Source organism: Chionomys nivalis, chromosome 3 (assembly GCF_950005125.1).
Source record: "Chionomys nivalis chromosome 3, mChiNiv1.1, whole genome shotgun sequence".
NCBI lineage: Eukaryota > Metazoa > Chordata > Mammalia > Rodentia > Cricetidae > Chionomys > Chionomys nivalis.
In genome coordinates, this window is record NC_080088.1 from 36,534,126 (window position 1) to 36,552,706 (window position 18,581).

Here is an 18,581-nt window from a genome sequence, read left to right on the forward strand (position 1 = left end):
TCTCATAGGCCCTGTCTGGATGGGATTCTCCTCCGTCAGAATCAATCTTCTGGTGTGTTGACATCTGAACACTAGTTGTCCCATGGCCTCCATCAATTTGCCCCAAATATGGATCAATAATTCTGTTGTACATTATTAAGACTTAATTATGGTACTATATAAATATAAATGCACCATATGTTCCATTTAGTATTTTGTGTGTGAGAGAGCTTTAGTTTTTGTATTTCTTTTGAAGAAATATAGTAAATCCTATTGACATATATTTATAAAATAATAATTAAAGTAAACAGAATGTACCTACTCCTGTCTTGAAGGTTTCTAAGTTTACTAAGACAACTATTCATTTAATTGTACCCTCCCAGCAAAGATGGTGTCACATGATCTGAGGGAAAGTATCACATTAGTTTTAAGATCGAAGAATTCTGCTAAGACATTTAACACTATTTAATGGCCTGATCCAGAGCTAGGAATTTGTTCTATGACATGTGAAGATCAATAAATATATGCTTAATATGTTGATGTAAGAATAAACTATGGGCTCAGTGATGAACTTTCTAGAGTCCTGTGAAAGGTCACTTTTAAAGCAGACACAGTAAAAGTCTTTTTTCCCTCTTTCTTTCTTTCTTTCTTTCTTTCTTTCTTTCTTTCTTTCTTTCTTTCTTTCTTTCTTTCTGTATTTCAAGACAGGACTTTTCTACATAGCTTTGGAGCCTGTCCTGGCACTTGCATTATAGACCAGGCTGACCTTGAACTCACAGAGATCTGCCTGCCTCTGCCTCCCAAGTGCTGGGATTAAAGGTATGTGGCACCACCTCTCAGCCAGTAAAGACGTTTATTGTGGGATTAGTTCTATTTTGCAAAACATTTCAAAATACATGTAGCAACATACTTGTAGAAACATTAATATTCATATTTGGCTTGTAATTATTTAAATAATTAAAACTGTGTTGGTGATATTGTTAATTTAGAAAAACATGCTTCCCAAATAAGAAATTACAATCTTGACCTGATTTCTAGTACTTTTGACAGTCAAGTGCCAATGGATGACATAGAGTAATAATGATCATTAATTCAGATTCAATATATGTGGAGAATTCCAACAATGTGTACTAACTTAAATTTCTAGGAGTACTCAACTTTTCTTCTACAGTAGCATTCTCTAAACTATTTCTATAAAGAGCTCATTCTATTTTTATTGTAAAGAAATCATTCTTTGAAACTATGTTGTGGAAATATGCATAAGAGCATTTTTAAGACATCCAATTGAAAACTTTCTTTTGGGAAGTGTTTGACTAGACACCCAAGTGTTGGAGTAAATTCTTTCATAGTGGGGGTCGGGAAGGGCCAGCTTTCATACTTCAGTGTCCAGCAAGGGACCAGTAAGGGAGCTACATTACTTTTTAGTGTCTTATTTTTTTCTAGGATTTGTAATATTTACTCTATTTTAAAATCATCTCTAGCATTATTTGAAATTGACCTTTAATTGCCACCATAATCTTTATTTAACGTTACCATATGTCTAAAATTAATAATAGCCAACTTGTGTTATGTTGGATAATACATTAAATAAAATACTGTATTTTTACACTAAATATTATACTAATCCTCATGACACAGAGTGAGTCATACTAGTTTTCTATTAAAACCAAGAAAGTGAAGGGAAACTATATGAAAATTAATTATAGTCACATGTATCAGAGATACAATTTAACCTCAAGTAATCTGGGTTCACAGCCAACATGTGGAATGGCAGCAAAGTGTCCCAAAAGACTGAACTGACATGGGGCTTGTCCTCCTGATCCCTGTGCCCATTTGTAGCTTAGCCTTCCCAGCAGTCACTGGTGTATCTCAGTGACAGGAATTTAATTGATTTCCATTATTTGAAACTAGAAAGTCCAGTATTTACAATGTAGCAATAATGATAACAAATTTGTGATTGAGTCCATGCTTTCTAATGTCTTAACTATGGCTGTTTAGACTACCCAAAATAGTCCTGTAGCATTCTTAGAATCCACAAAAAGACATGGGTAAAACTATTTTTAATTTTAGCAATATTAAATCAAGAAACCATTTGAAGAAGAATCTACATTCTTCATATCACGTATGTCTACATGTCAAAAGAGAAACCAGCAGAGTTGGCTGACCCAAGCTAGCGGGAGATCACTGATTCCAGACTGACAAGTGGGGAAACTGCATAGGACCTAAGTAGGACCCCCGAATACAGGTGACAATGATGTGGCTTGGGCTGAATATGGAGCCATTGGCAGTGGAACCAAGATCTAATTCTAATGTATGAAATGCAAAGGGTGGAAAGCACGGCTTGGTCCTGACTTGAGAAAGTAATTGGGCAGATTTACTTGACTCTGAGGAGTGGATGGGGGATAGGGTGGGGGTAAGACAGAGGGATAAGAAAGAGAAAAGAGAGAAGGAACTGGGATTGGTATGTAAAAACTATGTTAATAGATAAAATTAATTAAAATTTAAAAAGTATACACTCTAAATTGGCTAAATACCAATTTATAAAAAGATATATAATGGTTTTTAAAAACAGAATTGCTCTGGAAAAAATAAATAAAAATTATTTTATTTTATTTTTTAAAAGAAGAGAACAAACTATCTCTTTTCATTTTACGTACCAATCCTAGTTTCCACTACCTCCCCTCCTCCCATACCCTCCACCTTCCCCCTACCATAACCCCATCCACTACTCAGAAAGGGTAAGGCACATTGCTTTGAGGAAGGATCAAGGTCCTCCCTACTAGATCTAGCTCAGCCTAAATAAGAATATTTTAAAAAGTTCTGTTTTTCGGCATCCATCAATATATCAATATTGCTATCAAGGCTGATTTCCATAAACCAAACTAAACTACTAAAGAAAGTGAGGATGATTTGGTTCAACAGGCAAGCTGTGAAAGCAAACTCCACCCACCATGCTTCTCATTCTTCTTAAAGCCTAGCATTACATCCCAGAAAATCATAGAAATTAACATCTCTTAGTGTAGAGGCCATTTATGGCTAAGGAGATTTTTGAAATAAAAATATAGTTATGGTTATTACAAGAATGGCTAGACTTTTACAAAATGGCATTTGCACATTTGAACCATGTTCTTTCCAATATAGCTGTGAAACCATAGATATTCTATTATTCAGATATAAAATACATATCTTGATTATCTAGGAACATTTTTTTTTAAATCATGCTGGTAATCACAGAGCACTTGGGTAGCAGACATAGAAAGTTCAAAAGTTAAAGGTTAGCCAGGGATACAAAGAGAATTCCAGGCTAGATATGGGCTATATATAGTGAGAGTCCAGTCCAGAACACCTGTGAGTTCCTGTGTGTGGTGTGTGTGTGTATCTCCAACAAAAACAAAATAGTTCCCAAGATATTAAACTATTTCCTGTGTGCGAAGCCATATTTTCCTAGCAATTATATAATACACACACATATATAAACATATATATGTATACCTGTAGTCTAGTAATTTAGCTCTAATTATTTAAGTGTCCTCTTTTTACAAAAATATATAAAGTATCTGTAATAAATAGATATTATATAGCCAGATAATAATAAATCACTATGACCAACAATAAAGACAGGCAGTTAGGAAATTAGACTAGGTTTGTCTTAAAGATTAGTAAGTCTTTTGGCTCCTAAGTTCCATGCTCTAAAAGCATCTTTCAGCCCTCCACGTCTGCCTTCACATAACTGCCTCTGAACATTACCTAGGAGGTCTCACTGACAGCAACATTTACCAATCTCTATTTTAAAACTTCAGAGCCAATTATAACTTCAGCTGCCATATTATTATCCCTAAAGCTATGTCCACTGACTTGGAATTGTGTAGGGATTGCACAGAGAGTTCAGTGTAAAGAGTGCATATCACTCAATTCCCTGCATCCATAAGAGGTCTCTCACAACTGCATGTAGCTCCAACTTCATGGGGACCCAACAGCCTCTTACCTCCATGAACACCTCACTTACATGCAAGCAAATGTGCATACAGACATATAGACAGACACACACAAATGTGCACGCACACATACACACACATACACACACATGCATAACTTAAAAATAAACTGTTGTGGAGGAAGGTTTTCTTTATCCTTTTAAGTTCTGTGATTAGGCAGCTGGAAATTAAAGTGGTAAGGGGCAGATTAGCAAAGGCCATGGCAGATTAGTATCCATCTAGAGAGACAGAAATTCACAGAAAAATGTGATTCAAGGTGGGGTGGCTAAAATTTGAGGATTATGTGTCATCTTCACAAGGGAGGAGGAAGAGAGAACAAGTCTTTGGGAAACAGCTGACTGTTTAGAGAGACAAATGGGTTCTCCAAAGGATAGACAGGAAGTGTGGCAGCTTGTGAAGTGACTGCTCCAATTATTTCCTGTCCCAGAACTGACTACCTTTGGTGATAGGAGTCAATTTTCCTGTCTAAAACCTGGAGAGGGAGCTAAGACAATTGAACTACTTGGAAAGTTTCTGCTTTGGAGCAGAAAAGGGAAGTTTGCATGTGGGTGGAATATAGGGAATATTCTAAATCCCTTAACTCAACTTGGGAGAAGGACCAACTCAGTCAGCAAGATATTTGTAGTATAAGCATATGGACTTAAGTTCAGATCTGCATCATTTGTGTAAAAAGCTGGGCACAGTGATGTGTGCCTATAATCCCAGAGCTGTGCAGATGGGGACAAGCACTGCTGGCAGGCTAAACATTCAGTGAAGATCAGCTTTAGTGGGAGGCACTGTCTCAAAATATAAGGCAGAGGTTATTTAGGAAGATAACCAGTGTGGGCTTCTGGAACACACACACACACACACACACTTGGCCGAGCACAGCTGTGTATACTGCTGGCTCAGCTTCTCTGAAGGCAAAGTTAGGAGTTCCCTTGAGTGCAAGAATCCAAAGACAACCTTGATCATACTGAGATTCTGTCTCAATTAAAAGAAGCAGCAAAGCTGAATTGAATACACAAGTAAGAATATAGACAAAAGTGACTAAGGTTCAAAATGATTGGAGAAAATTTTTCTCAGGGTTTTTTTCCCCCTTCTTTTTCTGTAGTCCTTCAAATCAAGAAGCATCATTGCGAGAACAAAACACCCAGCAAGCAGTAGGTATAGGATGCAGGCCAGTTTAGACTCTGATAACCACTTAAATATGTGTCTTCCCCAAACAGTAAAGTCATGTTATCAGCATTTTGGGAGCACAAGTAAAGCAGTCACATCTCCCCACTGTCGATTTCAGAAGCCCTATGAAGTGCAAGTGTTTTGTGGACCCTAACTCATGCCAGCCCAGGATTTGCGGCTTTGACACTGGAACGCATTTCCGGACTAGCCCGTTTATGAAGCAGATTTGGGGACAAGTCAAGCAGTCTTAACCATGAGGATTATAAGAAAAGTGGGAGCTGGGAGGTGGTGGCGCACGCCTTTAATTCCAGCACTTGGGAGGCAGAGGCAAGCGGATCTCTGTGAGTTCGAGACCAGCCTGGTCTACAAGAGCTAGTTCCAGGACAGGCTCCAAAACCACAGAGAAACCCTGTCTCGAAAAACCAAAAAAAAAAAAAAAAAAAAAAAAGAACACCTGACTTCTGTAATTATTATTACAACCTATAAAGTAAAGATCTCACTCACTTACAGGGATAGGGAGGTAAGGTATCTTTACTGTAAATAGTTTTGTTTGAGATTTTCTGTCAGTTCTGGAGGGGGAGTATAAAATTCTTCTTAAGACTCTACATATTTGGGCCTTAAGCTCGGAATACTGTTATGGTAATATAAACCTATTTATAAAAGGAATGTAAACCTCTATGTTGACCACTTTACAGCAGATAGTGATGGTACCAGCATTCTCTTCAGCAGGTGAGAGGCTTTATGAGCTGGTGAGAGCTCACGATGAGAGACTCCCTTCCCTCTCACAATACAGTCATCTCTCTGTCTTCCTGCTCAGTGCAACTCAGGACTATAGACAAGATCAAAGACAAAAGAGCTGAGGGATGGCTCAGCCTAAGAGCATGCACAGGGCCAGCACAGATCTAAGCCAAATGGAGCTTAGCACTGAGAGAGGAAGTGGACACAAGCCCCCACTCTAACCCAGAAGCTACCTCCAACGGACAACAGCTCATAAATGACAAGTTAGTTTTCTTCAACAGTCTTCAACAAGTGCCTATACAAACCACACTTAAGGGTAGGCCCCATGTCCGGGAGCAGATGGCCAACACAAAATGAACTCGAAGGACATTTTTGGAGGGTTTTTTGTGTTATAATACTTTGTCTTAGAATTTCTTTTACCTTACAGGTTTTTATTGTTGTTGTTTTGGTTTGGGTTTTTCATTTTGTTTTGTTTTTATTTTTGCTTATGTAGTATGGTTCCCAATTTTCAGCTTTTATGGGACTTCTGTGTGTATCCCTGTGTTTCTATATGTGTCTTGTGTTTTTGTCTCTCTCTTTCTGCTTGTTTGTTTTGTCCTAGTCTAGCTTACTTGTTTTTATTTTACTTTATTATTTTATTTATTTAGTTTTAAGATGCTGCTCTGTTTTCCTAATGAGGGAGAGAAAAGAAAAAGAGTGGATTTGAGCCGTTGGGGAGTTGTGGAGAATATGGGTAGAACCTGTGGAGGGGAAACTGTGATCACAATATATTATATTTAAAAATATTTTTTAATTAAAAGAATGCACACATACTTATCTTGAAAAATGGGTCCCCTGCATCCAGGCTGGGCAGCTATCAGCTGTCCATCACCTCTGGCCTCTCTAGGATATCCTTTAACTTCTCTAAGAAGTAAAAAGCGATTCATTTGGTCTGTTAAGAAAGTCATCACAGAAATCAGGGGAAGAAAGTATAGCATATGTACTGGAGGAGCTAGCAGCAAATGTGAGAAAACAGTCTATCTGCGAGAGCCAAGGCTTTCTACACCACAGTTACTAACGAGAGAAAATGAGGAGGAAACACAGGGCTCAGCCAGGTGTTGCTCCATGTCAGTAATTTACTCTGCTATCTGATCAGTGATGAGAACAAAATCACCCCTGTCCTCAGGAAGCCATGAAACAAGGCAGCGATGGAAGCACCTGGCTGTTGGTGCTGTGTTCATCAGAGAAGAATCAAGTTCTTCCCTCACCGCTCAAGCCAGAAGCAACACTGGCAAACTTATGCTATCTCTTAAGCAAAGGAAAAAGAAACAACTCTGCAGCTCCTTTTCTAGTGACTTGACAGAAAAACTCCCCCATCCCTAAACCATTCAATATTCTTTCCAGTGGGCAGCAGCGTGAATATATCTTCCCTCCTTAAGTCTTTGTACCTCCTGGAATTATACTCAAGTCACACTGTTATACAAATAGCTGCCACTTGCCCAAAATAATAGAGATAAAACCACAATAATGTTGGCTGTGGTTTTTTTTCCAGTTAAAATTTTGAAAAACAATATATAGAATCTCAGAGAATATTCTCATAAAATGTCCATTGCCTGTGTAATACAGCAGAGTTCTGCTCATTTGAATTATATTGACCATGGGGGAAGAAAATGAGATTAGTTTGTGAGTATGAAGGAAATGGTACTGGGTGAATAGTTTTAGAATTAGGAAAACTTTGATACTGACGGCATTTTTCTTTCTCCTTATTTGTTTTTTACTAAAGTTTTAGTTGGCATACAAAACAATGTGATTCATTATGACTTTTTTTCATATGTAGCACTGTGCCTGCTCATAAGTACCAACACCCCCATGCTCTCCCGTACTTCCTCCCAACCTCTCACTGAGGTGTGATTTTGCAATAATTAACTCAACTAATTATGGTTTTGCAATAACTACCTGAGAATTATTATGTTTGTTCTTGTTGTTTGATACAAATATATCTTTTTGAAAGATCTCATTAAATGATGGTCAAAAATATGAGAAGGAACCTAAATGGATTTGAATAATATTCAATTGAATTATAATGCAATGCATTTCATATTTTCGTTACACTGAGTTCAAATGTCTGCATTTGAAAAAAATAACTTTCAATTTCTAGCTTTACCCTTACTAATATTCACTTACATTAATTCTACTTCAGTAAAATGGTGGCTATATACATAAACTATATAAATCATTTGAACACTGCTCACATGGTATCCCAGAGAATAGCAATGAGAGCTGTAGAGGTACTCATTGGACAAGTCTAAGGTAGGATTTAGAAGAAAGAAAACATTTAATAAAGGTGACTGATACTGTGTGCTGACATAGTAGGTTCCATTGGAATCCCATGGCTTTAAAGATATCTTTGTGGCCAAAGTGGAATTTGTAACTGATCTCCTTAGAATGTCATCTACTTCTCAGGGGGTGTGTGACTATGGGTCAGTTGTTTCCAGGTAGACTCTTCACAGTCTAAAGTAAAAATAACTAGGCATTCAAGGCCATGGCATACAGAGAGTAGTTTAATATATTGGAAGGAGCATAGGAAGTTGAATGTACAATCCAATATATAGTTGTGCATTCTGTAAAGGAGGATGTGCACCCACTTCAAATGATGGCAGCCAATTTCTAGGTGTCACAGGAACAGGGAGCAAACGCTTTAGGAACTCAGACATACAAGATCAATTCCATCTGAAATGATCAAAGAAGACATAAGCTGGTCTGGTCTTCTATTTTAAGGGGAAAAATGGTAATTGCTGCTATTTTATTTCATAGTATAAATGGAAGTCTTTTAAATGCGAACTCTTCTGAAAAAGCCCAAGGACACATTCGTGGGTTGTTCTCTAGTGCCAAAAGATGACTCTAATTTTCTTGTCTGTTTGCGCACCTTAGGGATGCAGCAGGAAAGGATTTTTTATTTCTTGAGATACACAGGAAGCAAATCCATAGCACTTACAAGTCTAATTTTCATAAAGCTTTTTCACTTAGAATACTTTCAAAGTCCATGGCTTTTGTAGCTAGCTTTTGCTGCAATTTTGTATTATTATATAAATTGAAGAATGTCTGTACAGGACCAGACGAAACAACTGATGATGCTTCTGCATAAGCCACAGAAACTAATGTATGAATACCATTTACAAATGCATTTAATTTTACATATAAAGTCTAAAGCATAATATTTTGAATTATATTTTATAAATGACATAGATAAAAAATTCTGTGCTAAGACAAGGTTTATTTAAGTTCTTTTGGAATAAGATATGTATTTTTAAATATATTAATTTAACTTAAAAATATCTACTAGATTGAAGGCTGATTTTTGTTTTGATTTAGGCTTTGTTGCATGAGAGTTTTTACTGAATGTGACATTGATGTTGAGTCACTAGGAGCAGTTTGGTGCTAACTCATCCTGTGTATATAATTATCACCACACAGCCATTTAGGAGGAATCTAATATTTTTAATTAGTGGCACATACTGTTTTATAACTTTTGTCCCTTTACATATCACACTTGCTTCCTCATGAGTATGCCATTATCTTATGAATGTGCAGAGATTTACTTTAGATGTCTAAGAGTAAAGAAATGCACTATGTGAGTTTCTTTCAAAGCTTGGAACTTCCCCTCCCCCAAGCTCCACTGCAGGAATAAATTTGGATTTGTAATCATTCACTCATTATACTGTAGTGCTTTAAACTTTCCATTTTTTTTGAAAAAAAAAATGTTTAGTTGTTCCCTATTTGACAATTCTAGCTAAGGTAATTTTTAGCTGGGTTAGTAGACTTCCTCCCCCCAAATTTCATAACATTTAAATTAGCTCATTATTTTCTATACCAGGAACATGAGGAAAATTTTTGTTAAAGAATCAGTTGAGGTCTATAAGCAATAAAACATGTTTGAAGATAATTAAAATGCTCACAAATTAAAATTTCATTACAATTTCATAAGTAATATATAATTATTAAAGTAGCACTTTCACCAAAATAATTAATAAATGAATAGAGTCGCTGGACAGATGGCAGTTCTCAGCATTGTCTGCTCTTCCAGAGGACCCAAGTTTGATTACCAGGACCCATTTGGTAGCTCATGATCATAACTCCAGTACAAGGTACTCTATGTCCTCTTCTGGCATCTGAGGTCTCTAGATGTGCATGTGGCACACAGATGTACATGCAGGCAAAACACCCATATACATAAAATTTAATTTTCTTTTAATTTTCAAAAGAGAATGAAAATCAGTAGTTTTGGTTTTACTATAATATTATATGTAAAGGTTTTTTTTTAAGTTGGAGAGTTTCAATTTCTTGATTTTTCTCTTTGACCTGGCCAATTTCTCTACCATGGGGAGCTAGCTATGCTAAATTCCTAAAAAGCACTGGGGCAGTACATGCTCTTCCATTGGAATGTGACAAAGGAGGCCAATGGGGTCTCTGTCTGGTCCAATTTTAAGATACCTTTGCTTCTTATATTTCAAAGAAACTATTTTTTAAATAGTATCTGTCATATAAACAGTTTTTCAAATGTCCTTGTATCTAAATAATCTGAAGATGTGTATGGTGAAAATTATTGAAAATGACAAAATAGAGACAAACCTCATTAAATCAGCCAGTCCCACAGCCAATGAAAGAGAAATTAAAAGCATGTAGAGGGCTGAAAAGAACTTTAAAGCTAATTCATGGCTTACAAAATTAAGTATTGCTATTATGATTTATTGATAATAAAGTGATTTTTTAACCTCCTTCTTTTTACTCTGTGAAAGTATCTTCATGTATTTCTCACTAACTCCAAACCACCACCCTGTGTCATCATGGTGCAACAAGACACAATAGTTAATTGTTGACAATTTTTATGTTATTTGATGCTCATAGTTGTAGAGAAAAATACTGGAAATTCAAAGATAAAAGCTTTTTGAAAAACTCACAACATATTTAACATTAGGAAAAAATTAAAAGTAAGTTATAGAAATCAAAAAACTTACTATTATAAAAGGAAAAATAAGTTATAGAGATATAAAGAAAATATCTCTCTGGTACAAAAAGCAGAGAAGAGAGTAAGACAAATCTCCCCAAAGTATCCCAGGTTTTAAAAAAGAAACAGACTTAGAACTCTTAGAAAATGATAAAAACACACAGGGGTCAAGGACATCACAACAAAACCAAGACTCCACTAACCTGGGCCCATAGGGTCTCATAGATATTGAACTGACAGCCAGAAAGCCTGCGTGGGACTGACATAGGCCCTCTGCATATATGTGACAGTTGTCCAGGTTTGTCTTCTTGTGGAACTCCTAAAAGTAGGAGCAGAGGCTGTCTTTGTCTTTTTTTAAAATATATCATCTTTTTTTAAAAAAAAATATTTATTTATTAAAAATTTCCACCCCCTCCCCTCCTCCTATTGCCCTCCCACTCCCCCCATTTCCACTCCCCTCCCTCACCAGTCCTAAGAGAAGTCAGGGTGCCCTGCCCTGTGGGAAGTTCATAGACCTCCCCACTCCATCCAGGTCTAGGAAAATATGCATCCAAACAGACTAGGGTCCCAACAAGCCAGTACATGAAGTAGAATCAAAACGCAGTGCCATTATCATTGGCTTCTCAGTCAGCCCTCATTGTCAGCCACATTCAGAGAGTCCGGTTTGATCACATGCTCATTCAGTCCCAGGCCAGCTGGCCTTGGTGAGCTCTTTTCATGGCAGTTAAGACTTATTCCTAATACTGAGTTGCTTTGTCTAGCCTCAATACAAAGGGAGGTACTTGGTCTTACAACAAATTGACATGTCATGTTCTGTTCATACCCATGGGAGTCCTGCCCTTTTCTGAATAGAAAGGGAAAAGGGGTGGATCTGGGGTAGATAGAGGCCAAGCAGCAGGGGTGGAATTGGAAGAAAAGGAGGGAAGGGAAACTGTAGTCAGGATTTAAAATAACTAAATATTTTTTTTAAAAAGAAAAGAAAATGATAAGCACAGAGATATATCATTAAAGATATTCACTGTGTTCTGTATGAGTTTTAGAACTTACTCAGTTTTTATAATTGAATCACAAATACTTATAATATTTTAAGGATATATTAATTATAAAATTGGTAAAAATTTATTGTACTATATTATTTGTTGTATTTACTTGTAAATTCCCTATTTACTATGACTACAAATAATAACAACTTAGTATCTTAAAACAATACCTATTCATAGTTCCTCAGTTCTAGATTTTAGAAATACAGTAAAGTCTTCCAGAGCTACAATCCATAAGTCAGGTGGTCTGGGTTTCTGGAGGCTCCTGAGAAGAATCCATTGCTTGTCCTGGTCTTGAGAGGCTTCTGGCTTTGGCCTCTAACCCTTGTGCTGGTCACCTATGAAGGCTTTTGTGAACACTAGAAACACCTGGAATACCGTGCTAAATCCTCTTTGCCTCATAATTCTGGTCTTCAAAGCCCCATTTTCCCAGAACATTTCCAGGTTCTAGGGATGGTAATGCGTTATTTGGGAGCCATTATCCTGTTTAGTTCATCCAGCATTTGGTTTAGCACACTATAATGTTATTGTTGGACATAAAAAAAATAGAAATAAACAAGGGAGAACATAAAATAAAGTGCCAACTTTCCCTCATGTGTGTCTCGGGTGTATTTTTCAAACACATAACCGGATTTCAACCACATGGGGAAAGGATATAACACTATATATTATCATTAAAATCTGATTACAAAGAAATGTACATTAAAACAGAATCACACCGGGCAAATACTGTGAAGATTGTAGCGATTCATTAACTTTAAAGCACAATCCTTTGAGTAAATATTTCTAAAACAAGACACAGACTCTCACGAATACTGTCTCAACTTTATAATATATAGGGATATAGATAATATAGTTAGCTATGTGTGCATCAATTTGCCCATGATAAATCTATATGACATCAGCACAGCTCTATTGTTAAGAAGACAGTAGTTATCATAATGTCTCTGCTAAGCACATACTGGAAGAAACAGCAGCACATGTTGGCGATGCACGTTGGCTCCCTAACAATGAGAAAGGATTACAGTTTCAAAATTCTGTTCCAATGATTTGTCCCAGTCTAATCTGTTTATTTCATTGTGTTGTTGACTACACTTTCTTAAATTTTTCTCATAACTTCTTTAAGTCTTTCCTGAAAGTATGAAAATGCAGAGTAGACAATGTAAAGAAAAATCAAAAAAATACCCACAAATAAATGAAGAAAGAGGCAGGCAGGATGAGGAATAAAAATAAGAGAGGGAAAATGAAGGAGGACAGGCTCTCAGTCTAGAATACGTGATGAATAATTGTGAGGTGCAAGCTGGAACCAAAGTGGAAGTCTCAAGAAAACACCAACTCCACATGAAAAACTATCCTACAATTAGATATTTCCTAAAAGAAATGGAGAGACTGATAAACTTGTCAACTTGTTTAATCCAACTAGCTTAGCAAGAAGTATATAGTTAGGCACTTTCTACATTAATGAAAAGTATTAAATAGCATATAAGATTTATTCAAATATTATTTAGAATTCATATAATCACAAACATGTATAGGAGAGTGTTGATTCTCCTCCAACTTTCCTACCTAAATATTCACATATTTTACATATATATGTATATGTATGTATACTCATTCATATATTCAAACACACAAACAAAACACATATGTACACTTACAATCACACTTGCATATACACATACATACACAAAATATATACAAGCAAGCACATGTGCACACATTCAAATGAATAAATATTAGTATCAGCAATATGATAAATAGATGAATAGAAATTAACAATATTCAATATAATTTTAAAAATACCGTCATACTTTTATATTAAAACTGTATTTTAGAGTTAACACACATAATATATATGTATACAATCACGAGACATGTTATAAATCTTGAGAATATTCTCAGTAACACATGTTTGTAATTATCCATAGTGTGGTTTTAAACATGGATTTTGCTTTTGAAGATATTACACTAAATTAGAGTTAATGTTAATAGGAACTCAGAGCAACAACATTAATTTTAAAATTCTTACTTGACATCCTATTCAATACTAATATTTACCTCAAATATCTTCACACAATTCCAAAAGTCCTCTGAGATTCAGTTGCTAATCTTAAAGATGGAAGCATTCTGCAGTCCATAAAGGAATGAGATCTGGATAATTTACATGGTCACAGGTAACTATTTTAGCAAAAAGTGATTACCTCTTAGTTAAAAGTCAATAATGAGCTGAAATAGTAATTCATTGTCTGCATAAACTTAAACTTAAGCAAATAGTATTCATGTTTTCATGAAGAGGCTCTTTTGTTAGCCAATTTTACTATAAAATTTTCTTCAAAATTGTTCCATAGCACTAGATAACCTATATGATATTCAGTAAATGTAGTAATCAGAAGGCTTTGTATTAAGACCACTTTCAAAAACATGGTAATCTATCAGAACATAGTCCCAGAATGGAGTCGTGAGAGGGGAATTTTGAGTACTTGTGAGAAAACTCCAAGAAAACAAAACAAGAATCTTGTGACTTCAGTTTCTTAAAAAACTCAGAATTGGGGCTGGAGAGATGGCTCAGAGGTTAAGAGCATGGACTGCCTTTCCAGAGGTCCTGAGTTCAATTACCAGCAACCACATGGTGGCTCACAGCCATCTATAATGAGATCTAGTGCCCTCTTCTGACATGCAAGCATACATGGAAGGAATGTTGCATATATAATAAATAAATAAATCTTTTAAAAACACACACACACAGAGAATTGTTCTTCAGATGCATTTCCAGGCTCCTCCTGGGTCGAGTGTGTAGGAGTGAGTTTACTTCTGCTGTTGTTATTCATATGCCTCTATGGAAAGCCTGTTCTTGCCATGTCCGGCTTGGGATTGAACACCTTACTCATGCCATTCTTCTTAACCCTCACAGTATAAATTGTTTGATGCTCTGAATAAAGTTGGCTACTGCACGAGACTGTAGTCCATCTCATTTTTAGGCTCCACTTTTCCAGATTCACACAAATAACTGAAGCGGCAGCGGTAATCCATTCAGTAATCATTTTTTTGAAGGTCAAAACTATCAGTTTGAAGTTTTAAGCAATGAGTTATACCAGAAATACAATTCTCCAGAAAACTGTCTTGAATACATAATTCTCACTCAGAAAGAACCACTTGTGGGCTAGAGAGATGGCTCAGCAGTTAAGAGCATTGCCTACTCTTCCAAAGGTCCTGAGTTCAATTCCCAGCAACCACATGGCGGCTCACAACCATCTGTAATGAGGTCTGGTGCCCTCTTCTGGCCTGCAGGCATACACGCAGACAGAATACTGTATACATAATAAATAAATAAATAAATATTTAAAAAAAAAAGAAAGAACCACTTGTGTCTTCGAGTCACTCTGACATTTTGTAGTGTGACGAGCTCCAATAGACATTTCTCTGCCTGTTCATTCCAAGATCTGATTTTTTTAAAATCATGAGCTGTCCTTCTGTGTCTTAAAATCATTTTTCTTGATATGTAGAAATATGTATAGTACATCTATTTTTGCTGTGTATCCACTAGTAAGAATAAAACACTTATCGTTGTTATCTGCCAGTTGCAGATGTTAAATAACCTGGTTCATCAAATAATAAATTCATTAAGTTTGTGAAAAACAAATGCTTGAAGCCTTGTATATTGTTGCTTTGCTTTATGACAAAACTTGATACAAAGCTGACTTTTGTGAAAATTTTATTTTGCAGAAATAAGGGTGGAGTAATCTGTAAGTAGCTTCTCACATCCTCTGCTTCAATTCATTAACTGTTTATAATAGGCACCTAAAGTATATGGGATGAAGTTATTTTCAAAAGCAGTATGCTAATGTGCCAAACAGTTCAGAAAGTTCAAATTATGTGAAGCAATTTTTTCTCAATGAAAAAATTAACCAGCAGGACCTTGGGGTTGAACCTATAGTTCCAGCTGCTCAGGTGGTTGTGGTAAGATCACTTGAAGACACACATCCATAGTTAGTGAGGAAAATACAAGAGACTCCAACAAAATAGGAAGTTTATGATGTCAAAAAGATTTTCATAAATATTAGTATTCTGAGAGCACAGTATTAGAAATTTGCATTCCAAAATTCAAAAAATATTGATAAACACCAACATAATCAAGTATTTAATAATTGTTACAGACAAACGCAGAGGCCAGAAAACAACCTTTGGTGCCATGATCAGAATAGCTCTCCACCTGCTCTGAGACAGCATCTGCTATAGGTCCAAAGCTCCCCAACATGGCTGACAGGCTAGTAAACTTCATGGTCCCCATGTCTCTACATTCCCAGCAGTTGGTTAAAACTTACACCATTTTACATGACTCTTTCTTAAAACAATATGGTTCTGGGAAGCAAATTGATCTCTTTGTGCTTGCAAGGCAAGTGCTTTATCAGCTGAGTCATCCTCCAGTCCATAAAGTGGCCTTTAAAGTGATAAATATATGCAATTAAGGAATTTTGCAATGTTTGCTTTAGAGGGGTGTAACATGAGACTTTAAAAAATAAGGTAATGCACCATCAATTTATGAGTGACAAATTAGAATAGAAAAATGGTATGTGTATTCTACTCAGCTGATTATTCTGTTATGTTGTTAAAGCAACTGAAAGTTTATGATTTACAACCACTATATGGTTGGCGTTAAGAGCAAAATGCAATACAGTGCAATATTAACTGCATCACGACACTATATTAAGCAGAAAATTAACTATAGATTAAGTCATGTATATATGAAAAGTATGCTCATAATTATACTATGTTGATCATTTTCTAGTTTTTATGATTTGCTTTGAATTTATAATTTTTGCATAAATGACCATTATACATTATAAATCATAATGTAAAACAATAGCACAGCTTCCCTTGGGGATAAATTTAATAGTGGATATAATTCAATTTAAATAATGCATAATTTCTGAGTGCCTTTTCTTATTTTCTACACGATCTGTTATCGTTATTTATAATATAAAAATTGATAATTTTTATAAATACAAGTCATTTTGCCAGCATATTTTAGTCCAGTCTTATTTTTCTTCTAAAAACAAGAATTTTAAACATATTTTTGAGTTTTTATTCCCCTGGGACAAATCTATCAGTCTCATAAATTAAAAAAAAAAAAGATGTTTTCTTATGATGCAAAGACAACCTTTAGACGTAAAATATTAAAACAAGTTTTTCTATGAAGTTTAAAATATCACAATGAGTCAACTTTAAAATCTTGCATCACCTATTAACACATGAAATAGATTTCTGAAAATGAAGCAGGAGAATGCTGCAACTTCCTAAGGATACTTTCATTTGAATTTTTTGTTGATTTTAATTGAGCTATACATTTTTTTCTGCTCCCCTCCCTTCTTCTCCTCTCTCTTTCTACCCTCTTATGATCCCCATGCTCCCAATTTACTCAGGAGATCTTGTCTTTTTCTACTTCCAATGTAGATTAGAACCATGTATGTTACTCTTAGGGTCCTCATTATGTCTAAGTTCTCTGGGATTATGATTTGTAGCCTGGTTTTCTTTATGTCTAAAAGCCTCTTATGAGTGAGTACATATAATATTCGACTTTCTGGGTCTGGATTACCTCACTCAATATGATGTTTTCTAGAACCATCCATTTGCCTGCAAATTTTAAGATGTAATTATTTTTTTCTGCCATATAGTATTCCATTATGTAAATGTACCACATTTTCCTTATCCATTCTTCAGTCGAGGGGTATTTAGGTTGTTTCCAGGTTCTGGCTATGACAAAAAATGCTGTGAACATAGTTGAGAACAATGTTCTTGAATTCTTAATTACCTCCATTAATCTTCCCATGGACATTGTAATGTCCCACTTCTCAGTATTGGAAAGATAATTATTAAGTCTCAATGTACTTCAACATACATAACATCTGAATAGAACACCATATTCTGGTCAACATAGTCATTGGTAAAAATAAAATCTATGGGTCTATGAGTCTTTTCCTTGTGACTTCTTTTTTTTTTTTTTTTTTTTTTTTTTTTTTCAAGACAGGGTTTCCCTGTAGCTTTAGAGCCTGTCCTAAGGAACTGTTGCCCTTTAAATTCTCCTTAAATAGCTTTTCTGGGAAATTGTGTTATAAAATTAACACTCAATATTTTGGTGCTGGATTTCTTTTACTCAGATCTCTCAAAAAGAGAAACTTCCACAAGTTCCTGTAATCACAGTTTGTTTCCTGCACTTGAAAACAAATTATATGAAATGCAGGGGACAAGCACACTACTAACTTTGCTGTTAAAACCCCAAAATCAAACCTAGTTCTAGGAAAAACTTCCTCCTTGATAGAGCTAGGGGCGAATGAACCCTGGTTTTCATCTTAGAATATTTGAATGTTTCCTATATTTCAATCCCTTATCTGACTTGAATGGAATATACTTTGAGCCATTTTTTTTATTAATTTGCCATTGCAAATTGGTATCCTCTACACAAAATAATGTATTTTTCTTGGAAGAGGCACAACATAAATTCAAAGACAAAATTATGCCTACTAATCAATTTTGTTTTCCTTTTCTTACAGCACCTTCTCTAATAGGTATGATGAGGAAGGACTGGGCATCCCAAAACAGCCTTGCGCTATCGTGGCAAGCACCTGCTTTTACCAACGGAGCTATTCTGGACTACGAGATCAAGTACTATGAGAAAGTAGGTCTCATTTA

The 18,581-nt window shown here is 35.6% G+C and overlaps 1 protein-coding gene across 2 annotated transcripts in view; it reads left to right on the forward strand.

Annotated features, from left to right (window-relative positions):
- Window positions 1-18,581, forward strand: part of Epha6 (EPH receptor A6) — an 879,442-nt gene that overhangs the window by 485,871 nt on the left and 374,990 nt on the right. For both annotated transcript variants that reach the window (XM_057763562.1, XM_057763563.1), the window contains one exon: window positions 18,443-18,567. In XM_057763562.1, coding sequence (XP_057619545.1) covers window positions 18,443-18,567 — 125 coding nt within the window. The remainder of the gene's footprint in view (window positions 1-18,442; window positions 18,568-18,581) is intronic.